The sequence below is a fragment of the Mytilus edulis genome, chromosome 5, assembly GCF_963676685.1.
Source record: "Mytilus edulis chromosome 5, xbMytEdul2.2, whole genome shotgun sequence".
In the NCBI taxonomy this organism is placed as follows: Eukaryota; Metazoa; Mollusca; class Bivalvia; order Mytilida; family Mytilidae; genus Mytilus; species Mytilus edulis.
Genome location: NC_092348.1, coordinates 10,208,275 through 10,233,868, shown reverse-complemented (window position 1 = coordinate 10,233,868; position 25,594 = coordinate 10,208,275). Strand labels below are relative to the sequence as shown.

General features: G+C 31.8%; 1 protein-coding gene across 1 annotated transcript in view; it reads left to right on the top strand.

Annotated features, from left to right (window-relative positions):
* LOC139522932 (fibrocystin-L-like) overlaps positions 1-25,594 on the top strand; it is a 101,980-nt gene that overhangs the window by 29,508 nt on the left and 46,878 nt on the right. The window contains exons 13-28 of the mRNA XM_071316580.1: positions 438-508; positions 693-832; positions 3,721-3,864; positions 4,464-4,619; positions 4,896-5,062; positions 5,985-6,215; positions 11,961-12,088; positions 13,020-13,186; positions 16,026-16,280; positions 16,937-17,091; positions 19,151-19,270; positions 19,991-20,096; positions 20,747-21,010; positions 21,765-21,889; positions 23,246-23,372; positions 24,580-24,763. Coding sequence (XP_071172681.1) covers positions 438-508; positions 693-832; positions 3,721-3,864; positions 4,464-4,619; positions 4,896-5,062; positions 5,985-6,215; positions 11,961-12,088; positions 13,020-13,186; positions 16,026-16,280; positions 16,937-17,091; positions 19,151-19,270; positions 19,991-20,096; positions 20,747-21,010; positions 21,765-21,889; positions 23,246-23,372; positions 24,580-24,763 — 2,540 coding nt within the window. The remainder of the gene's footprint in view (positions 1-437; positions 509-692; positions 833-3,720; positions 3,865-4,463; positions 4,620-4,895; positions 5,063-5,984; positions 6,216-11,960; positions 12,089-13,019; positions 13,187-16,025; positions 16,281-16,936; positions 17,092-19,150; positions 19,271-19,990; positions 20,097-20,746; positions 21,011-21,764; positions 21,890-23,245; positions 23,373-24,579; positions 24,764-25,594) is intronic.

Genomic DNA, 25,594 nt, shown 5'->3' with positions numbered 1-25,594 from the left:
CAAAAATAGCCAAGGTGTGCTCAAAAGTGACCAATCAAAACTAGACAACAAAAATAGCCAAGGTGTGCTCAAAAGTGACCAATCAAAACTAGACAACAAAAATAGCCAAGGTGTGCTCAAAAGTGACCAATCAAAACTAGACACATCAAAAATAGCCAAGGTGTGCTCAAAAGTGACCAATCAAAACTAGACACAACAAAAATAGCCAAGGTGTGCTCAAAAGTGACCAATCAAAACCAGACAACAAAAATAGCCAAGGTGTGCCCAAAAGTGACCAATCAAAACTAGACAACACAAATAGCCAAGGTGAGCTCAAAAGTGAAGTTTAAACACCAACAATCAATCGTCTGCAGATTGTAATAAATTAATCATCAAGGAAGCATGAGGATGATGTTATGATTCTTCTTTCTTTTATAAATGTTGTCCTTTCATTTTAGGTTGAGTTAGCATCTTCATCATCCTATGGATTTTCTATGTCTGATGTTATAGAACTTGAGAAAGATAAACAGTAAGTGGAAAAAACATGATTTGAAATTAATGTGCCTTTTTCATTGTGTAAACTATTGAAATTTCTGAATTTAGTGATATTGAATTTAAATTCTTGAGTTATTGTGACTTTTCATTAGAAATTTACTAAAATTAAATTTAAGATGCATCTTAGAAATAGGATAAAAGGCTTTCTTTTGTTTCAGTTATTATATAGAAGTTTTACAATCAGGATCCACATCAAGCACAATCAAAGTCAAAGCTCTTCATCTGGACACGAAATTTAATGATAGGATGACTGGAAATGCTGACCAGGAGAAACAAAGAATCAGTGTCACATCTTCAGGTATTTAGAATAAATAAACCATACAAAAATAATTGAACCTTTGTAGTTTCTTTGTCTTCAGTGCTTGCAGTTAGGTATTTTCAATAAGTTTGAATTTGGATATGGGAGACCACTTTTTAGCTCACCTGGCCCGAAGGGCCAAGTGAGCTTTTCTCATCACTTGGCGTCCGGCGTCCGTCGTCCGGCGTCGTCCGTCGTCCGTCGTCCGTCGTCGTTAACTTTTACAAAAATCTTCTCCTCTGAAACTACTGGGCCAAATTTAACCAAACTTGGCCACAATCATCATTGGGGTATCTAGTTTAAAAAATGTGTTCGGTTACCCGGCCAACCAACCAAGATGGCAGCCATGGCTAAAAATAGAACATAGGGGTAAAATGCAGTTTTTGGCTTATAACTCAAAAACCAAAGCCTTTAGAGCAAATCTGACGGGGTTAAATTGTTTATTAAGTCAAGATCTATCTGCCCTGAAATTTTCAGACGAATCGGACAACCGGTTGTTGGGTTGCTGCCCCTGAATTGGCAATTTTAAGGAAATTTTGCCGTTATATGGTTATTATCTTGAATATTATTATAGATAGAGATAAACTGTAAACAGCAATAATGTTCAGCAAAGTAAAATCTACAAATAAGTCAACATGACCGAAATGGTCAGTTGACCCATATAGGAGTTATTGCCCTTTATAGTCAATTTTTAACCATTTTTCGTAAATCTTAGTAATCTTTTACAAAAATCTTCTCCTCTGAAACTACTAGGCCAAATTTATCCAAACTTGGCCACAATTAACTTTGGGGTATCTAGTTTATAAAATGTGTCCGGTGACCCGGCCAACCAACCAAGATGGCCGCCACGGCTAAAAATAGAACATAGGGGTAAAATGCAGTTTTTGGCTTATAACTTAAAAACCAAAGCATTTAGAGCAAATCTGACAATTGGTAAAATTGTTTATCAGGTCCAGATCTATTTACCCTGAAATTTTCAGATGAATCTGACAACCTGTTGTTGGGTTGCTGCCCCTGAATTGGTAATTTTAAGGAAATTTTACTGTTTTTGGTTATTATCTTGAAAATTATTATAGATAAAAATAAATTGTAAACAGCAATAATGTTCAGCAAAGTAAGATTTACAAATAAGTCAACATGACCGAAATGGTCAGTTGACCAATATAGGAGTTATTGCCCTTTATAGTCAATTTTTAACCATTTTTCGTAAATCTTAGTAATCTTTTACAAAAATCTTCTCCTCTGAAACTACTGGGCCAAATTAATCTAAACTTATCCACAATCATCTTTTGGTTATCTAGTTTAAAAAATGTGTCTGATGACCCGGCCATCCAACCAAGATGGCCGCCATGGCTAAAAATAGAACATAGGGGTAAAATGCAGTTTTTGGCTTATAACTCAAAAACCAAAGCCTTTAGAGCAAATCTGACACGGGGGTCAAATTGTTTATCAGGTCAAGATCTATCTGCCCTGAAATTTTCAGATAAATCGGACAACCCGTTGTTGGGTTGCTGCCCCTGAATTGGTAATTTTAAGGAAATTTTACTGTTTTTGGTTATTATCTTGAAAATTATTATAGATAGAAATAAACTGTAAACAGCAATAATGTTCAGCAAAGTAAGATTTACAAATAAGTCAACATGACCGAAATGGTCAGTTGACCCATATAGGAGTTATTGCCCTTTATAGTCAATTTTTAACCATTTTTCGTAAATCTTAGTAATCTTTTACAAAAATCTTCTCCTCTGAAACTGATGGGCCAAATTAATCCAAACTTATCCACAATCATCTTTGGGGTATCTAGTTTAAAAAATGTGTCCGATGACCTGGCCATCCAACCAAGATGGCCGCCATGGCTAAAAATAGAACATAGGGGTAAAATGCAGTTTTTGGCTTATAACTCAAAAACCAAAGCGTTTAGAGCAAATCTGACAGGGGTTAAATTGTTTATCAGGTCAAGATCTATCTGCCCCGAAATTTTCAAATGAATCGGACAACCCGTTGTTGGGTTGCTGCCCCTGAATTGGTAATTTTAAGGAAATTTTGCTGTTTTTGGTTATTGTCTTGAATATTATTATAGATAGAGATAAACTGTAAACAGCAATAATGTTCAGCAAAGTAAGATTTACAAATAAGTCAACATGACCGAAATGGTCAATTGACCCCCTAAGGAGTTATTGTCCTTTATAGTCAATTTTCAACAATTTTTATAAAATTGTAAATTTTTACTAAAATTTTCCACTGAAACTACTGGGCCAAGTTCATTATAGATAAAGATAATTGTAAGCTGCAAGGATGTTCAGTAAAGTAAGATGTACAAACACATCACCATCACCAAAATACAATTTTGTCATGAATCCATCTGCTTCCTTTGTTTAATAGTCACATAGACCAAGGTGAGCGACACAGGCTCTTTAGAGCCTCTAGTTCTGTTTTACCACTTGAGTTTCTTTAAAAATTTAACCTGAACCCATCATTAGCTCTTTTTTATCAAATATCCTTATCTTTAGAAAAAAATCAATAATTCTTACAGATATAACATGAAAAAAAGAAATCCAAGAGGTCAGCAATATATTTTTCATATTTACTTGTAAAAAATTCTATCAAACCTAATAGTACACATTGGTGTGATCATACAATCAGTAGATATTGCCCTTCAGTGGAATTTAAATAAACTTGTCATTCAGGTCATAAGGAGTATGTAGTTTAAAGAGTAAACACTTAGACATTGCATAGAAGTTTTTGCAGAGGTATACTAATTTATAGAGGTTTCAAAACCTACTGATAGACATGAACATCTCTAGAAACTATATATATAACTTGAAAGAGATATCATTTTAAGTTCAAATGATCATTACAAGACATTTGTGATTTTTTTTTTTTTAAAGTTGAAAGAGAGATCCAATCAGTTGAGGTCCAGGTGACTAGTACTGGAGCAGAGGTTTATGAACAACAACAAGTGACCATTGTAGAGGATGCAGGAGTTCTCAGTGATGCTAAGTTTCAGCTCGGTTTCTATGGTGTTTTCACAGGTACAGTTATAATTTTAGTATATTTTGATGTAACACTTCTTCTAATTTGCTGAAAGTGTTTTGTCTATCAACTCATTGACATAATTTTGTCATGTGATTGTGACATCACCAATGTATGTTGTCTGTAAGAATAGAATTTTAAAATTTAATTAAAGAATATTTTGGTTATATATTTTTTCTATCTTTTTGAAATAACTTCAAAAATGTGGTGCACACATTTAAATAACACAATAATTCATTATTAGTCATTATGACTGTGTCCAAAACTGATCATCAATTACCCAAAAAACATACTTCTTATTCTAGAATTACTTTGGTTATGTTTTGCATTTGGGATAATTTCTCATGAAAAAATGCTTTTAACCAAGTCAGGAAGATGACGGTTTTGAAAACGGAATTTGGAAAGTCTCTAATCAAAATTAAAAGCTCAAACACATCAAAGGAATGGATAACAACTGTCATATTCCTGACTTGGTACAGGCATTTTCTTATGTAGAATATGGTGGATTAAACCTGGTTGGTTTATGTTCACAGTATAGGTTACAAACAAATAGTTAGTGATATATGATAAAAGCTTACATTTGATGATTTATTTTTAGAACCTTTTAATGTGATCACAGAAGGGGAGATAATGGCCTATGCTCTGAGTAGTCTCCCTTTCTTGGATAGCAAAGAATCAGTGACAATTACAACCTCACAACTAATGGATGGACCACCAGGCATTGTCATAGATATAACCATGGTGTCAGAAAGAGGTAAATTAAAATTCATACTTTCATTGTTATGCATGCTTAGATAAATGGATATATTGCCAAAAATGTCAATTTCTTCAAAATTATTCAGAAATTTAACAAAATGAGGCAAAACAGAAACCAAAGGTAAAATCAAATTCATAAGCCAAAGAATAAGAACAAAAATACACTACACAGAAAACTTTATCATATCGAAAGAGTAATAAAGAATTCACAGTAAAAATTTCTTTAAGATGTATTTTAATGAAATATCTACTGACTTGATTTTATTCTGAACAGGAGACTTCCCTGACATTGATGTAAAGGTCATCAATGGCACAGCTGGGGAAACACTTTCTACTTCAGTAACAGAATTAGTTAAAGGTGTACCTAGTGGGAAATACTATGTACTATATTTAGCTTCTAAACCATCTCCTATGCTCCCTGTAGAGGCAAACGCTGGTCAGGTAGGTATCAACTAAAACACATTTAAAACAAGCAACCTAATTTTTATTTTACAAGTAACTAGAAGATGGATGCGAAATCACGATACAATTTGTTAACAACAAGTTTTTTAATTTCCTGGTTATTACATTACCTGAGCATGTGATCAAGCATATAAGACAGGGATTGGTGTCTGAATTTGGATATTTTCTCAAATATTGGAGTTTTCTGTGGAAAAATATTGTTTAAAAAATGAATTAAGGCAGTATAAAACACTACATTTATATGTTATATCACTAATATTTCTGACCTTGAATTGTTTCTGAGGAGGTGCGGCTCATAGAAATCAGTCTCTTTCTTTAATAGTTTAGATACTTTGGTATTAACTATATTAAGATAAGGAGATATGTTATAAATGCCAATGAAACAACTATATATTGACTGAAAGAGATGTGAACAACTGTACTGTAGGTCTCAATATGGCCTTCAACAGTGAGCAAAACACATTCTGTTTAGAAAGCATTGAAATGCTCTGGTAAGAGAAAATTTTAAACATTTCCAAGGAACCTGATTATTCTACAAAAATGAATCAAAATCAGATATTGCAGACAATAACCATGACAACCACTAGCTTGAAGGCTCCTGACTTGTGACAGACACCTAAAGAATGAATCTGGGTTTAGCATACTTGTGAGCACAAAACCTTCACCTAACTTGGGACAGTACTAGTGTAAATTCACTTCATAAAAACAAATTGTAAAACTGAAGCCCGAAGGACTTGACTCATTAGATAAGTACTTCAACCAAAATCATCTAACAAAAATACTAAAAAACAAGCACTTATCTGAAAATACTACAGAAATACTCTAACTAAGAGATAGTAATGCTCTTGACAAAATGCTTCTATATTTGTGATTATTTAATATTGGATATTATATGTTATAGGTCAAAACTGCATTGGACCTGATGTTTGGAACTCGCTGTCCAAGTTTCTTAAAAGATCCCCCTGCTGACAAAATATTCTTTGACCATGAAGCAAAATCGCAATCTGGTGTTTATATAACGATGGAAATTGAACCTTTTTGTGGACAATATGTTGGTAAAAATCCCTCATCATTATATGCAGTAACAGACAGCAGTTCTAAAGGTCTTCGTTTGACCTCTAAAGTCAATGTTGTAAGTTGTAACTAAGAGGAGATAATCCATGGTGTCAGTGTAAGAAGACATTTTCCCTCAATTTGATCACAGATATTTGATTTGGGATCCAAAAGTCAAAAGTAAAACTCACAACATTTGTAGAGAGTCTGAATTGGCTTGAATTCAGATTTCCTAACAAGATGTCAAATTCAAGAAGCTGCATGTCTATAAAACCCAGTCAGTCAAGTTTGGGTCATACTTTTATTTTTAAAATACATAAATTTTAGGTAGACTAATTTTCTTCACCACCAAAAAATATATTTGCACAAGGAACCTGTGTCTTTTTTAACTTCAAAAGATGAAAACTCTGACTGTGGACCCCTGGTGCCTCTATTATTATAATGTTGAAATGTTTAGTTGGCTGCTTATATGTAAATATTTGTACTAATACCATGACGGCTGCTGATATGTAAATATTTGTACTATTGACATTTTAGCTTCACTTGCTATTCCTTTGATTTGATATATTAATGGTTGTTATATTGCATGAAAAATGAAATTTTATAACCCATGTTTTGCTTTCATATAAAAATAAGAAGATGTGGTATGATTGCCAATGAATCAACTTCCTGTTTTATTGATAGTTTTTCACATTTGTTAGTTGATACATCAAATACCGGTACCTTTAACTAAACTAGGCACTTTTGGGGAAAAAGCTAATATAATAAAAAATAAAAAATTGAAAGTCCCAGAAAAATATATTTATATAAACAACAACTGTTTATGTGTGAAGACAAAACAATGCCTATTTTTATCTTCACTTTTTAATATTAAAAGTGCACTTAAAAAAGAAAGAATGCACAAACCACCTATGATTAGAATCAAAATAATAAACAACTTTGAAATTTTAATGAATGGTACTAAAAGTAACCCAACAGTTTTAAACAACTTTACCACCAGGCTGTCACGTGTTACACCTTTAGAATTTATCAACAAAGAAAGTAGTTACGAGTCAGTCAAGCGTACTTTAAATAAAATAAATAACAAATTTAAAATCAATCAATATGATAAAAGACATCCATATATGTACGCTAAATGTTAAAGGACTCAGAGATAAAGAGAAAAGAACAAGATTTTATCAATGGATAAAAAATCAAAAAAGTCTTATAACTTTTATACAAGAAAGTCACTTTGATGAAAATCTTGAAAAAAGATTATATACTGAAACTAGTAACGTTATCTATTTTAGTCATGGTACAACCCAAAGTAGAGGGGTAGCCATTATAATTGATAATAAGTTAGAATGTAAAGTAATTAATGAAAACAAAGACAAAGACGGTAGAATACTAATGTTAAATATAGAAATAGAAAACATAATTTATTCGCTCATTAACATATATGCACCAAACATAGAAACGGAAAGAAACAAGTTCTTTAAAAATCTCTCTGATTTCATAAGTAATTATGCAATTGGAACAGTAATACTAGGCGGCGACATGAACGATGCATTGTCAAACTTAGATAGAAAACTTACTAATGGAAAACGAAAAAATATAAAACCTGTAAACAGTTTAAAATCTTTAATTAAAACACACAATCTAATCGATATATGGAGATATTTAAATCCGAAAAAAGTACAGTTTACCTGGAAAAGACAAAACTTCAGTCAAGCAAGTCGAATTGATTACTTTTTAATTAATAAAGATTTTGTGCTCAATACAAAATCAAGCGATATAAGACCCGCATTAATAAAAAGCACAGACCACCAAGGCGTATCTCTTAAATTACAAAGCGTAACGGCCGAAAGTAAAGGTCCAGGATACTGGAAATTAAATAATTCTATTTTAGAAGAAAATGAATATTGTAAAGAAATAGAAACAATAATTGCAAAATATAAAACTATCATGCAAGACACAACTACGGATGTGCATCTTCTGTGGGACGCGATTAAACTTGATATTAAACTATTTACAATAAATTATTGCAAAAGTAGAGCTTACAATAAAAATGACGAAATAAAGCAAATGGAAAAAAAATTAACACTCTTAACTGAAAAATACCAAAAAAATGAAAATAATGATATTTTGCAAAAAATAAATCAAATTGAAAATCAGCTAGAAACACATTATGAATATAAAGCTAAGGGCGCCCAATTAAGGTCTAAACAAGATTGGGTAGAAAAAGGCGAAAAAAATACAGCTTACTTTTTAGGCCTAGAAAAAATAAACAAACAAAAAAAACAATAATAAAACTAAAAGATGACCAAGGAAATATTGTTACAGATCAAAGTGAAATACTTCAAATTGAAAAGAAATTTTACGAAAAACTATATTCAAAAGAAAACGAAAACATAGCCCAATCATGGGAATATATTAACAGTACTGAAGTAAAAAATAAATTATCAAAAAATGAAAGTCAGACGTGCGATGGATATGTTACAATAGATGAACTAACACTAGCAGTAAACAATTTAAAACCCAATAAAAGCCCAGGTAAAGATGGTATCTCAACAAATTTCTATAAAAAGTTTTGGCAATCATTAGGGCCAATCCTTGTTAACATCTTTAATACAAGCTACGACAGGCAAAAGCTACCATTTTCTCAAAGACAAAGTATTCTTAATCTTATATACAAAAAGAATGATCCACTAGATCTTTCAAATTATAGGCCAATCTCCTTATTAAACTCGGACTATAAAATACTATCTTACACATTAGCTCAAAGAATAAAAAATGTACTAAATTTAATAATAAATGCAGACCAAACAGGATATATAAAAAAACGATATATTGGCTTTAATCTCAGACAAACACAAGACATCATAGATTACGCCGACAAATTTAATGTTGAAGGTGCAATTTTGTTTCTAGACTTTTCAAAAGCATTTGATACCTTAAAATGGACCTTTATGTACCAAACTCTCGAACATTTCGGCTTTAATAGTTCATTTATTAACTGGATCAAGATGTTATATTCTGATATAAATAGCTCAGTGTTCAATAATGGATGGATTTCTGCACCAATTAGTCTAAAAAGGGGGGTGCGTCAAGGATGCCCCTGCTCTTCCATGATCTTCGTGATCGCAGTTGAAATTATGGCATGTAAATTAAGGAATGATTATAACATTAAAGGTTTTGAAATCAAACTTGACCATTCAAAACATAATTTGAAAATTTCCCAGTTAGCAGATGATACCACTCTTTTTCTTTAAAAAAATGAAATTACAGCAGCATTAAACGTTATTGAAATATTTGGCACATTTTCTGGTCTTAAATTAAATAAAAACAAAACGGAAGGCATTTGGATAGGAAAACTAAAAAATTGTAAAGATAAGGTAGACAATATAAAATTCACAGATAAACCCGTTAAAGTGTTGGGATTGTATTTCGGCACAAATAAAGCAGAATGCGCAAAACTAAATTGGGAAAATAAGTTTGAAAAAGCAAAAAAACTCATGAAATCTTGGGAAAAAAGACATCTTACGATCATCGGTAAAATTCTTATTATCAAATCACTTATCATCCCACAATTTACATACTTAGCAAGTATGACAGTCATAAAAAAAATGTATAGCGACAACCTAGAAAAAGAAATTTTTAATTTCATCTGGAACGGTAAACAAGATAAATTAAAAAGGTCAACTCTCATAGCAGATTACAGTACGGGAGGACTTAATATGATAGATATCGACAGCTACTTCAACACACTTAAAATTAAATGGGTATCAAGACTAATGGAGTCAAAACATGAAAATTGGTCAATTATTCCGAGATTCTTTTTTGATAAATACGGGAAAAACTTCCTTATCTTCAAAATGAATTTAGAACTTAAAAATTTAAAACCACTTAAAATAACAACTGAACTACCCGAATTTTATCTGGATATTGTAAAATGTTGGATACGGAAAGGTGGAGGTCAAACTAAATCACCCACTAACTTTAGAGAAATACGCAAAGAAATTATATGGGGTAATAAAAACATAAAAATAAAAAATAAACCATTATTGATGCTCAATTGGATCGGAAGCAATATAATCTATATAAATGAAATAATTGACGAAAACGGTAAAATCAAAGAAAAGACAATACTGCGTAAGTTAGAAATAAAACACAACTGGATAGCCGAACTATCAATATTAAAAAAAGCTATTCCAAAATGTTGGATAGATATCCTGAAAACAAATAAATCTGTTAAAACCCGCGTTAATATTAACGAAAAAATAATCAGAATGAATGAAACAGAAATAAATTTAGCAGATCTAGATAACAAAACCGTATATCAATATTTTTTTAAAAACAAAATAACTCCAAACATTGGATTAATAAAATGGCAAAAATTATTAGGCGTAAAACCATTACAAATTAAACACTCCTTATCATTTACAAACAAAGAAATATACACAAACAAACTTAAAGTATATAAATGGAAACTATTTAGCTATATATTGCCGAACACAGAAAATCTTTTTAAATGGAAAATATATAATACGTCAGAGTGTACTTTATGCAAATGCACAGACAATTATCAACATTTTTTTATCGACTGTAAATTTTTAAAAGATTTGTGGAATAAAATAACAGAAAAAATGAATATCATAAACTTCTGTAAGAAAATAAACTTAATAGATATAGTCTTTGGATATAAAATAGGAGACCGACATTATAATGACATAAATCTTATTATAACGCTGATAGGTTTCTCAATTTACAAATCATTTTACACGTCGGAGCAAAGAACAAAATCCGCCGACATATACAATATCTTTAAAAAAGAATTTGAATTATATTTTGAAGTTAACAGATGTGTAAAAAAAAAGTAAAAGTAATTTAATTCGCAAATTTCAAAAAAATCTTTAAACTGTTAGATTATAAAATATAAAAATCGACACCTCAGCGGCCGTAAAGAAAAACCCTTAAATTACACCTATTCTAAAACTTAAATCAAAACACAATAAGGTACAGATTATGTACAAAGATAATAAATTCATATTTCTATAATAATAAACATAAAATATCTCACCTTTTGATAATAATCCAAAAGCGAAAAGATTAACACGTGAAGTATATTATCCCTCAATCACGTCAAGTTACGATTATCTGATCACATTGAGACATCTGCACGATTTTTCTAAACGAGCAATATGTGTCAGGTAGATTGATTCAATAAGGAGGATGTTAAAGTAAGGGTCAAATACGGTACAAAATTACGTAATTGTAAATGTGAATGATTTGCAATTATATATGCTTATATTGTATTTTTTTTTTCTATTTGTAATTGACTAACAATCAGTCAGATTATATTATAATTAAAAATGTATGTTTCAAACACAAATTAAACTAACAAATACTAACAAAATTTATTATATACTGCTAACGGTTAATGAATCAACTTCCACCAATGTTCAAATGAAGTGGTTGTAAGTAATTACAGGCCACTGTACAACCTTCAACAATGAGAATACTTTATATTGTATAGTTGGCGATGAAGCATTGATAAATAGTAGTATTCACTTGAGAAAACTAATGGCTTAACTTATGACAAAACTATTCACAAAAAATCAAATATGACAGATATGAACCAATGATTATCTATGTCATATATATTTAGCAAATGTTTTTGTGGACAAATTTTTCAGAAACAAATCAAATTTATTAACATTGAATAGTTTATGAAAGACAAATCAATATTGACATGTTAAATAGATGTTATAATAAAAAAAAAAAATAAGAGTATTTTATACAAATCTGTCAATAAACTATTTTTTGTATTTTATATTTTTTGTAGCTATGCTTTGCATATCTGGGAAACCAGCTGAAGAATGGAATAGGAATTACGTACTCCTATGAAGATTTTAATGGGACACTACACAATGCTACAAACAGTATACCTCTGACATTTGAAAGAAAATCAGGGTAAGTAACTGGATTGTTTATCCTAATTTTGTACCAAATAATTTTAAGAGTGTATACTTGCACATCTTTTGCAGCGGTAATTTGTATAAAAACCTCAGGAACAAATTACTATAAATAGACTTATATGAAGGAAGTTTTCCTATCCATTCAAACTTTATTTAAACTAATGTTCCTGATAACTATGTGTGTAGTTGATATACTTGAATTTCGGAATAAGAATATGTTTAATGTCAATGTAAAATTGATAATGGAATGGGGAGTATGTCAAAGAGGCAACAACTCTACCAATAAACAGATAACAGCCAAAAGGTCACTAATGGGTCTTCAACTCAGTGAGAAAATCCTGCACCAAGAGGTGGGCATTAGCTGGCCCCTAAATAAGCATGTGTACTTGTTCAGTGAAAACAGACGTCATACTAAACTCCAAAACATATAAAGGAACTAAAATTAAAAAAAATATACAAGACTAACAAAGGCTCCTCACTTGGGACAAGCACAAAAATGCGGTGGGCTTAAACATGTTTTGTTTTGTACTTGCTTTATATACCAAAAACCTTTCACTCAAGCAAAGGGTTAAAAAAATTCACCAGTTAACCAGTATGAAGTCGTAATGAAGACATGAATAAAACTGCAACATTTTTTGTCAGCTAGTACTATGAAACTGTAATGTCTTATCAATGTTTACAGGTATTAAATACATGTATCTATGATTTTACTACAAAAATTATAGAAAGCACTAGTTTAGAAGCTCTACATTTTAATATTATACATCTTTTTTAAGATTTTTATCAATGTGAGATCTCTTTCTTCAGTGGTTTCAAAAACTGATACATGTATCAATAAAAAAAACTGAAAGAGATTATAATTTTAATTCTTTCATATTGATAATGTGTTCTGTTTTTGTTTTACTTTATTGTTGTTTTATTTTTAGATGGCATTATGTTTGTGTAGAAATATTCAGTGCAGTCAAAGGATTTCAACCACAAGGGTCTTCTTTTTACATCCAAAGAATATATGTTACCAAGAATGATTATACCTGGAACTTTTACATTGATGACATCTTTATAGGCCTAGAACAACCCACAGAGAATGTGGAAGGTGCTTTTATTTTTAATTTTGTCAATATATGATAGGAAAACCTGATGATATTGTACATTTTTAAGGTTTTTTTTCTATCTCTAATAACGTCTATCATTTGATGTCAATGTTTCAAATTAATTGATAAGGTCGTGTAGTCAATTGTTTATTTTGATCGACAATTCATAAAGACTGAACTGATACACAGTTGAATTTCGTTGTGTTTAGTAGAATGAACCAAACAAAAATATTTGACTTATCAAAGTTTCAACTCATCTGAGGTCGAGTGTGTCGTCACAAATGTGTCATATCATTTTAATTGTTTTACAAATAGGTATGTTTACACAGCTTTAATCCCTTTTGAAAATGATTAGGTTGTATGAAAAGTACATCCAGTTTGAATTCTTATCAATAAGTCTGCATCTTTAGAATTTTTTGTCGAGCCTTCGACTTTAGTCGAAAAAGCGAGACTAAGCGATCCTACATTCCGTCGTCGTCGGCGTCGTCGGCGGCGTCAACAAATATTCACTCTGTGGTTAAAGTTTTTGAAATTTTAATAACTTTCTTAAACTATACTGGATTTCTACCAAACTTTGACAGAAGCTTGTTTATGATCATAAGGTAGTATCCAAAAGTAAATTTTGTAAAAATAAAATTCCATTTTTTCCGTATTTTACTATAAATGGACTTAGTTTTTTCTGCGAGGAAACAAAACATTCACTCTGTAGTTAAAGTTTTTAGAATTTTAATAACTTTCTCAAACTATCCTGGGTTTGTACTAAACTTGCACAGAAGCTTGTTTATGATCATAAGATAATATCCAGAAGTAAATTTTGAAAAAATAAAATTCCATTTTTTCCATATTTTACTTATAAATGGACTTAGTTTTTTCTGCGGAGAAACATTACATTCACTCTGTGGTTAAAGTTTTTAGAACTTTCTTAAACTATCCTGGGTTTGTACCAAATTTGGACAGAAGCTTGTTTATGATCATAAGATAGTATCCAGAAGTAAATTTTGTAAATAAATAAATCCATTTTTTCCATATTTTACTTTTAAATGGACTTAGTTTTTCTCCAGGGAACCATTACATTCACTCTGTGGTTAAAGTTTTAAAAATTTTAATAACTTTCTTAAACTATCCTGGGTTTGTACCAAACTTGGACAGAAGCTTATTTATGATCATAATATTGTATCCAGAAGTAAAATTTGTAAAAAGATTACTCAGTTTTTTCTGTAATTTACTTTTAAATGGACTTAGATTTTCTTGCAATCATAAAATAGTACATGTAACAAGAGGAATATTTTTATTGATTTTTTCCCTCATTGTTGTTGAGTCTGCAATTTACAGCAAAAATAGGCGAGACACTGGGTTCCGCGGAACCCTTACAAATTTTTTTACCTATCAGACATTGGGGTCAATTAACATTAATTTTACACCGACAGGACTATAAAAGATTACTAGACTTTACCAAGTATTTGAATCAACCAAGTCTGACTCATCAGAGATAAATATGCATTGAACAAACATGAATTTTATCAGGACTGAGAAATTACTTTGACTCATCTGAGTTTTCAACACAGCTGAGTTCCACGCAACAAAGTTGACTGAATAGAGAGATTTCTTTCTCTTTTATTTTAGTTTCATTTACAGTGAAACCTGGGTAAACCGAACCCTGATAAAACCGAATTTCAGTTTAAACCAAACAATTTTCAAAGTCCCACACAATTTCCCTATCAATTTGCGTTAATTTAACCTGAAAGAAACGAACCCTGTCAACACCGAATTCCAAACGCTTTTTGAAGGCTCGTTAGTAAATTTGTATTTAAAAACTACCTGTCAAAATCGGTCGATAGCAATCAAAACAAAAAAGTATTTTTAATTACTTGCATGATTTAATTAAACAGACACAGGATGACCCCGAGGGTATTTGAGGTTAAATCAACTAATGAGTTGTTATTTCAAACTAGCATGTTTGTGTCCATGCATTCAGTGATCAAATGATTTTTTTTTGTGAAGAAACGTTAAACTGCCCCGATCGCTGAAAAGGGCAAGAAAGGAACTTTCCCTGAGATCAATCAAATGCACGTTACCCAACAATCTCCGACGCAAATAATTAGGGCCACAAAATCGTAACTGCCATTCTGTAGTTAAACTGTTTAAATAAATAATAGTTTTAAAGCCATTTAGTGGATTAAGAAGTCATGCAACACAACAAGGTCAATGGCTTTCGAATCATGTTTACGGGATGTCGGATTCCCTTTAGAAGCCCTATATATAATTCAGATGCTCCTGTAGATTTCCGTTAGCTATTTAGCAACGATAAAGTCCGAGAATAAACTGGACCCCTGCTGCTGTTTCACTCTGATCTTGTGGCTAAGTATCAATCAGCGGGGGCCAGTTTAGTCTGAGAATTCGTGTGTACAGATAATTGAAAATGACGACCTAAATTCAACTTCGGAATTGTCATTTGACAGAGACTTGGAATCTGAATTGGTCAGTAAATTAAGCAAAATCGCTCCAATTCGGACATCATTGAACGATTTATAGTTTCACAACGACAGGTGTGGTTGACGGAATGGCGTTTGATTTATATAAAAAAAATGTAGCAATACGTATACGTCCATCTCCATCTACTTATATTTTCACATCAAAATCAGCACAAAAATAAATTGTGGTCTGTTGTGTCACTTATTATCCCTTGTCAGTAAGTGCCTCTACAATCCGAACACCTGTGAAAACCGAACAACACGGAAAGTCCCGTGGGTGTTCGGTTTGGACAGGTTTTACTGTATTATTTATATCGAAGTATTATTAAAGACATGACAATTTCTAAAATATTAATATTTTTTGTTGTAGTTGTTAATAGTTACAGAATGCTACCTGTGAGTTTAGGCAGTACACGTATTGATAGAGTAGATGTGAGATCTACAGGTCAAGGTCTGTTGGAGGTCACATTTGTACCATATCTATGTGGCCATAAAATACCCCTACTTACTGTAGAACCTGGACAGGTTGGATCAGGTGTACAAATAGATATCAAAAGACTACAGGCAGCTTCTCCTCCTATTAGTGGAACATTCAGTATTACATTTAAAAATAAAACCAAATCAGGTGAGATTACATGCAGTGTATACCACTCTAACAGAAAAATGTTTACATTTTATGTGGTTAATTATAGATAAAACAAAATTTGGTAATATCTTGAATGAAATTGACAACACTGCTGAGCTTGTGATGAACAAGTAGGCCTAAAATTAATATGTCTCTGTTTACTGTTACCCAACCAACCCTATATACCGAACTATCTATCCTATTTTTTTTATGATGTAATCTTATACATATATTTTTTTTTTGCGTAAGATATGTTAATAGAATAAAACAGATTATATAATGATCATCACAAGTTATCATTCTTGTTATGCAGGTATTGTAAGGTATTGTGCTGGAATTTAACCACCTAAAATTTATTTCTAAATAATTAGTATAAGCCGATTTAATTTGATACAGTGGCATGTGAATTACTTGAATTATTTTGATTTTTTTTGGTAACAAATATCAAAAGGACTGTACAGTTCATCTTATTTTCGTTTACAAAATGTTTTTAAATCCTACTAAGCCTGTCCATCTAGTTCAAATTGGGATTCCTTATCATATACACATATTCTTGTCCATAATTGCATGTAATATTTGCCACTGGATTAATCGATTCATCAATCTTGAAAAATATTCTTGACAGCACTTGGTAAAATTTTGTTTTGATATTTTAGGTATTCGACATGATACAAGCTCTGCTGCTTTGACTGATATTTTGGAATCAATAGATGGTATTGGAGCTATTTCTGTATATAGATATGGTTCCTGTTCAAACTTTGACTACCATATAACATTCACAACATTAGCTGGTGACCAGCCTCAAATACAGGTACTGCTTTTTTATACGAACGCAAAAATTAAAAAAATTTTGGTTGTATATTGTTATCACGCATCATGGCGGCATCATCACCGTCGTCCGAAGATGGATTATTTCCGGATGATAACTTTTGAATAAGTGAAAAGAAATCAATAAAATTTTAACACAATGTTAATAACTACAAAAGGAAGCTTGGGATTGATTTTGGGGTTATGGTCTAAAAGGTTTAGGAATAAGGGGCCCAAAACAGCAGTTATCTAGTTTCAGGACAATAAGTTGTGTATTAGTATTTTAATTGTTCTGAAATAGTACCACAATGTTTAATACCATATGTAGAAGGTTGGGATTTATTTTAAGGGGTTATTGGACAAACAGTCTAGGAATAAAGGGCCAAAAAGGGGCCAAAAACAAGTATTTTTCTAATTTCTGGACAATAACTTGTGTGTAACTGTATGGATCTCTCTGACATTGTACCACAAGGTTCCATATAACACAGGGATGGCTGGGATTCAGTTTAGGGTTGATTTTACCAAATGTGTAGGAATAAGGGGACAAAAAGAAGCATTTTTCTAGTTTACAGACAATTACTTGTGTTTAAGTGTATGGATCTCTATGAATTTTTACCAGAAGGTTCAGTACCACTGAAGGAAGATTGGGATTCATTTTGGGGGTTATGGTCCCAATAGTTTAGGAATAAGGGGGGCCAAAAAGGGGGCCCATTATAATCATTTTTGTAGTTTCAAACTTGTGTTTAAGTATATGAATCTCTCTGAAATTAAACCACAAGTTTCCATACCATGAAGGGATGATTAGTATTGACTTGTGGAGGTTATGGCTCAAATGTTTCGGAATTAGGTGCAAAAAAGGGAAAAAACTAGGTATTTCTGGTCAATGGACAATTAAGACAATTTAAAAGCAATGTAATGGAGGTAATTCTAAAACATTTAACATACAATGTTGGGTATGTTTGGATTTGCTTCCCTTACACTACTAGTATATTATGTATAAAGTTTTGTCAGGTTTTGGACTTATTGCAAAAAAAAAAGGGGTGGGGTGTGGTAGTTTTCAATAATTTATTTTCTCAAATTTCTCAAATTCCAAATTTTTGAAAAGTTAAAAGAAGAAATCTTTATTTGTACTATATTGCATAATAGATTTGTAAGATCTAGACATTTGTTTTGTGTCAAAAGCTCATATTATGTCAAAATTTGATTTCAATCCAAATTTAGAGGGGTATCAAGCTTGAATGTTGTGTCCATACTTTCCCCAAATATTCAGGTTTTGACTTCTGCAGTTGTATAAAGCTGCCCCCTGCGGAGCACCTGGTTTTACAATAAGTGTATATTGATACTATTCAAAGCGACATAAATGTTGTGGTGAAATAGTTGATTTAAGCAGCACTGAAAATAATTGTTTGAAGTCTAAGATTTCAGAAAACATGAATTCTTTTCTGTGTTTTTTTTACACCTTCCATGAGTAAAACATGTCCAGAATATGTACTGAATCAACATGATGCCAGTAGGATCTATAAATGATGCGGGCCTCAGTGAATGGTCTAAATAGTCCAACTACTGTATCACTAGGATGTCTACACTGTGGTTGTTCAATTCATTTCAATTCAATTCTAAGTTTTATTTAGAGTTGATATTCAATAAACTTCATAAAACACAAGCTCGGGTGAGTTTTTCAAATCAACTTAGTAATGAGTTTTTCGAGTCCTGCATTTGTGCTCAACTCTAATCTTAATTGACTAGGATTGTCAGTTTTCCAAACACAGGTCTGTGGTTCTCTCCAAGCACTCCAGCTACCTCTACAAATAAAAACTGATTGTCAGGAAATAGCACAACTGTGTGGAAAGTGCTGTAAACACAAATCAATCAAACAAAAGGATGCTAATTAAGAAGTTAAGTCAGTGAACTATAAATGGAATGCAGCAATATTATAAGGGGTGGTCTTGTGACAAAATTCATATTACAAATACAGTTATAGAAGGAATTGAAAAATCCATTACAGGTATCTATATTCTTTTGACTCAATATTTGTATAATATTTCTTTGTCCACATTTATCAGGTTAACTCGTCTTTGGCGGGGAGGAAAGTGGTAGCTCAAGTATCCACACTAACTAATGGTGGATTATGGTATAATCCTATTCCAGGAGATATGTTATATACAGATCATAGTAAACCTCAGGTTTGTCAAAATAAATATGCATGGGTTAGAAACATGCTATGTCAAAAGAACATTTCACAACTTGTACAATATAAACTACATTTTGTCAAAGTCATTTCTGTGTATACCACAATACTATATTGTGTTCTGTGTGTACCACAATACTATATATTCACAATTTGTGTTCTGTGTATACCACACTACTATATTGTGTTCTGTGTATACCACACTGCTATATTGTGTTGAGTTTGAATGCAATATATGACCATGTGTACCACACTACTTATGTAGAGTCTAAATAGTGAGAAGGAACAGAACCAGGATTAGTTCATAAAATTGCAAATTTACTTTGATATCTCCAGTAAAAAATTATAACAAAATGACTTTCTAAGATATCTCATAGGATGACTTTAGAATCTTAAGATTTGTAAGGCGTTAAATTAGTTTATCATGATATTTGAATACTTTATATTTTTTAAACTGTATATACACACTAGATATATTTATATTGAGGATTCAGAAAAAAATTGTTTTCTTAGATTCTAGATTTTGTATTGTTTTATCAAAAAACATGTCATCATTATTTTTTTTCTTATTTAACACTTAAATTCCTGGTTTATTTATAAGAGATCTTTGAAAATAAGTATCAAATAAATCCACATTATGTGTATAAGATTAAAACAACTACAGCAATAACCAGGAAATGAAATGTCCCAGCATAATGTCAATGCTATTTTATAGGTACTAGCATATGTAAATGATGTACCCACATTGTGTACAGGTGACTGTAGTTATGAATGGTTGACTGAAAGTACACCAACAGTTACTGCAATAAATCCTGTTACAGGTATGTATATATACTGTACACCAACTTATTTTGTGGATAATTTATTTTACACTTCCTTTTACTTTCTAGCTGACTTCCCGGCTATTTATTTTTACCAATTTATCAACGTCTAAATATAAGGAAAGATTCTAGATTTACATATTTCATGACTACTTAAATTTCTATTATTTTTGTTGTAATAGTACCACATTGATATAGTTAGTATGAAAATACATTGAGATAATTTTCAAGAGATAACCTGATGCACTTCCTCAATAATTCTTTGTCAAAGGACACAGTGTTGCAATGCATTTTGAAATTCACTGTCAGGTTCTCAACAAAAAGGGAGAGAGAAAAGACATATGAGATCTCACAAAACATGTTTATCCTGCCCAACTCAGGAGCCCTGGCCTTTGTTAGTACAGTATTTTTTAAAAATTTAATTCAATTTATGTTTTTAGAGTCTAGTACAATGTCCATTTTCCCTGAACTAGTACACATTTTGTTTAGGGTCAAGCTGAAGTCTGCCTCCTGATGTGAAATTTCTTTGGTCATGTTAAATGTCTTCATCTGTAAATAAAGAAATAATTTTTGAAAATTGAAATACTTCTACAATGATTCTTGATAGTTTATAGATTACTAATATATAAATTAATTTCAAATTATGTTAGGTGCTAGTGGGACAGCAGTACAAATCACTGGTACTAAACTTGGATCAGTCAATAGTACAGTGACTATAGGGGGAGTGCCATGTGTGATTACAGCCGCTACAACCACATCAATCACTTGTAATGTCGGAGAGGGATCTTATGGAACCTATGAAGTTGAGGTTATTGATGGTGTAAAAGGGAAGGCTCAACATGATGGTGGAACTTTAACTTTCACCTATTCAATGGCAATAACTGTAATCAGTCCAACCTCTGGAACTATTGGTGGTAAGAATTAAATTAAACAAGGGAATCATAGATGAGTGGGGTTTTTTGCTATAAAACCATGCTTTGAAGTAGTGATAATATTTTTTAAAAGAAGTAAAAGTCTGCTAATGTGTTATGACTGTTTAAGGCACAGGTATAACATACTTTTCTAAATTCCCCTGTTAATTAAGAAATTACTAAGAAATTAAGGTTCCAACTCACTCAGGCAAAATCGACATTATATGAATTTATTTATGTCATTTTGGTCATATATCTCCTAGCATTCCTTCCAATTCATACAATCAAGGCTTTCAAATATTTTGGGTTGAGCTTTTTTTATGAAGATGAATGCAGAAAAGCACTTTTGATTCTTGAAATTTATAAATTGTTAAAGTGTTATTTTTATTTCAATTACACATTTTCTGTTGGTGTACAACAACATTGTTGTGATGTCATCTGCTATTAAAACAAATGGATGTCATAAATGAAGGAAAATGCATTGTAAGTTATCTCATGTCCACATTCCTTGTAGAATATTTATCGTAAATGATTCAAAGAACAAAAACATTTATCTGAGTTATTGCCCTTGGAAAGATCAGATATGTGGGTCTGCAGAAGTAATTGGAAATCTGTTCTCTTATATAACTTTTCTAATGTGGGTTTGTTTAGTGAAATCAAAAGATTCCTAACAATTTCGTTCACCAAAATATAAAAACATCGATGTAACTGCAGTTTTTATAGAACTTTGTTCTGACACATGACATGAATTTTTCAGGAGGAATCACTTTAACACTAAGTGGCTATGGATTTAGTCCCAGTGCTACAGTCACAATAGGGAGCAAGGCCTGTGAAGTAACCAGTACAGGTCCAGTAGAAATTGATTGTATAATACCAGAACATGTGAGTAACTTGCCTCCTTCCTTGATGAATACAAAATACGGAATCTGGCTTAAATGGCCCATAAACAATGTATACTAGTTGAGTGAAATGGAAGCCACACTAAACTATAATTTATACAAATGAACCAAAAAAACAGACAAAAAAAACACAGAATGAATTATGTATGGTTAACTAAGGGCTAGAGTTTCTTATCTTGGGACAGATGTAAAAATGTTTTGTTAGTTCTTAACCCTCCCCCTATACTTCTAGCATTGTTAATAATTGCTTATTTATTCTTACTTACAGTTGTTTTTTGTCGAGCCTGCAACTTTTGTTGCAGAAAGCTCGACATAGGGATAGTGATCCGGCGGCAGCTACGGTGGCGGCGGCGGTGTTAGCTCACTTCTTAAAAGCTATAAATGTTAGAAAGGGGAATACCTGGATGCTTCATATTTTGTATATAGATGCCTCATGTTACGAAGTTTCCGTCAGTCACATGTCCATTGTCCTTGTCCTCATTTTCATGGTTCAGTGACTACTTGAAAAAAAAGTTCAGATTTTTTATAATGTTGAATTCTCTCTTACTATAAGTAATAGGATAACTATATTTGGTATGTGCGTACCTTGCAAGGTCCTCATGCCCATCAGACAGTTTTCACTTGACCTCGACCTCATTTCATGGATCAGTGAACAAGGTTAAGTTTTGGTGGTCAAGTCCATATCTCAGATACTATAAGCAATAGGTCTAGTATATTCCGTGTATGGAAGGACTGTAAGGTGTACATGTCCAACTGGTAGGTGTCATCTGATCTTGACCCTCATTTTCGTGGTTCAGTGGTTATAGTTAAGTTTTTGTGTTTTGGTCTGTTTTTCTCATACTTTATGCAATAGGTTTACTATATTTGTTGTATTGAATGATCGTAAGGTGTACATGTCTAGCGGGCAGATGTCATCTGACCTTGACCTCATTTTCATGGTTCAGTGGTCAAAGTTAAGTTTTTGAGTTTTGGTCTTTTTATCTAATACTATATGTCATAGGTCAACTATAATTGGAGTATGGAAATATTTTATGATCTATATGTCAGTCGTGCAGATTTTATTTGACCTTGATCTGGTTTTCACGGTTCATTGCTCAGTGTTAAGTTTTTGTGTTTTGGTCTATTTTTCTTAAACTATAAGCAATAATATAATGACCTTGACCTCATTTTCATGGTTCATTGATCAATGTTTAGTTTTCTTGGTTAATGTTAAGTTTATGTGACAGTCGTAATAAAGCTTTATTTCAGGAGTATCAACATAATATCAATGTTTAGTAAAGAAGGCATTTCAGTGTGTGCACTCTTGTTGTAATAACCAAACATCATATTTATTTTTCAGCCATCAGGAAATGTAGATGTAAAGGTGACAGTTGATGGCCATGAAGTAACATGTCCTAATAAGTTTGCCTACCTACCAGAAGCACCAACTATTGGAGTTATATCACCAACAATTTTTGAGGTTTTAGGTTAGTCACTTTTGTACATTAGCAGGCTTGCTTGGTATTCTTGTTGATAAAGTTAGTATTAAAAACAAAAATGGATGTAATGCCATTATTCTATATTTAAACAATTTATGCAAATGTAGTCATTTCAAACGTATTTAAGAACTGTGTCTTAGAACTGTGTCTTAAATACACCATAAAGGTGTAATACCACCAAATCATGGTACGTCACACCCGGTTGTATACGAAAATAGGTCTAAAAGAAATATTCCCTTGAATTTGACAGTTGTAGGTAATTAATCCTGCATTTTATTGCAGTAAAAGATTTCTGTGTCATAAACATATGTCTTGGGTATTTCAAAGCACCTCTATTTTTTTATTTGGGATTTCTATAGAATATTTTGTAATCTTGAGGTTACATGGTGACTAAACCTTGTACACAGATAGAATATGGAGAGAAATTTGATTGGTTAACTTCCAGTGATGGTTATTTTCTTATATGCAATGAAATGTTGTGTGATTTTTTTTATAGTACTGGACAGGATAAAACTTTACTCATGCCAAGTATTTCTTTATTTGAAACAAAGATAAATTTTACAGATTTTTTTGAAAAGTGCAAATTTAACAAAGACTAATAGGGGAAAATCAATGGTGGTATTACACCTAATATGGGAAGCTGTACATTAACCTTTGACCTTGTGAGTAATCTCGTGTGTTAAAACTTTTTGTTATTTAAGTGAAATATTACAAGAAATGAAATATTCTGAGTGGATTGAGTCTCCAAAACACATTTTATTAGAATTTTTACTTGAAATAGGACTATTCCATGAATATTAAGTTTTTTTGGGGGGAGGGGCTTTTTATCCTTATTTCTTATATTCTGCTATGATAGAACATTTTCCTAGGAAATACTTAAATAGATATATATTTATAAGGTAATGAAATTATTTTTACTGCTGTAACGACAAATTATTCACTAAACGAGAAGCCTTTTATGTCCCTCTCTGGAACGCAGCGTAAATTTAATTTTGATGTAAGGACTTATTGAAACCTCAAGAGAAATTGTTTTTTTACATCAATTTTTGTAGTGCACAATTATAATTTCCTGCCTAAAGACTTGTAAAAAAGTATTTCCTATTAAAAAATACATTGTACTACATAATAACATGACATAGCGAGAATGCATATAAAGCTGCTTTGCCACTTATAAATATTTTTATTTTTTATTTAGGTGGTGGTATTCTTACCATTTCTGTTGCAAACTTTGCTTCCAATGGGACATTGAAAATAGGATCAACAGATGTTGCCATAGCAACTGTAAATGGCACACATATCACTGCTGTGATGCCGTCACTTCCTCCTGGGACATATGAAGTTTTGGTGTTTAATGAAAGTAATGGAGCAGGAGTTTACAGGTAACATTTGTACTCACAACCTAACTCAGGCATTTTCTATTGTATTGCAATGTTACATGCTATTAAAACAAATTATTAAAATTGAGAATGGAAATTGGAAATATCTCAAAGAGACAAGAACAATTTACTTATTTCATAAGGCAAAAATATTGTTTTATTAAAAGTATATATCTATAATACTAAAATAACGAGGTCCAATTTGTCAGCCGTCATCACGTAAAAAAGACAAATCAAAGAATTCAACTAATATAGTACAAAGGTGTAGATTAAAAATTACACCACTCCAGGCCCTTTTGCTTTCCGCGTAATTAATATTGCCAATAATTAAGAAGTTCCGGGTCGAATCCGATACCGATACCAATAGTATAATCACCTGTTACCTATTACCTTATCTGTATGTTCCGCATCTAACAGGCGCACCACCAAACGGTGTATTCAGGATTAATATGCTATATACACGGGTCATAATCACAGGGTTCACACTACTAAATTGTCAAATTGTTATACAATTATGGCCCGTTGAAGAGGTGAATATCCAAAATTGTCAACACGAGAAGGTTATTTCATTGAGGGCGCAGCCCGAAGTGAAATAACTTTTGAGGGTTGACAATTTTGGATATTCATCGATTCTAAGGGGCCACAATTGTTTTATTATACCGAACTAACAGTGGAAGTGCATTTCGAACAGACTGACGTTTGAAAATACATTTGTGTTCGATTTTCTCGAATATACAACAAAAGTAGAATCTTTTTGTAAAATATTGATGGCCCTGAAAAGGACCGTTTATAAGAGACATCATCGGCTGCTGCCACTCTCAGCTCTATCTATGT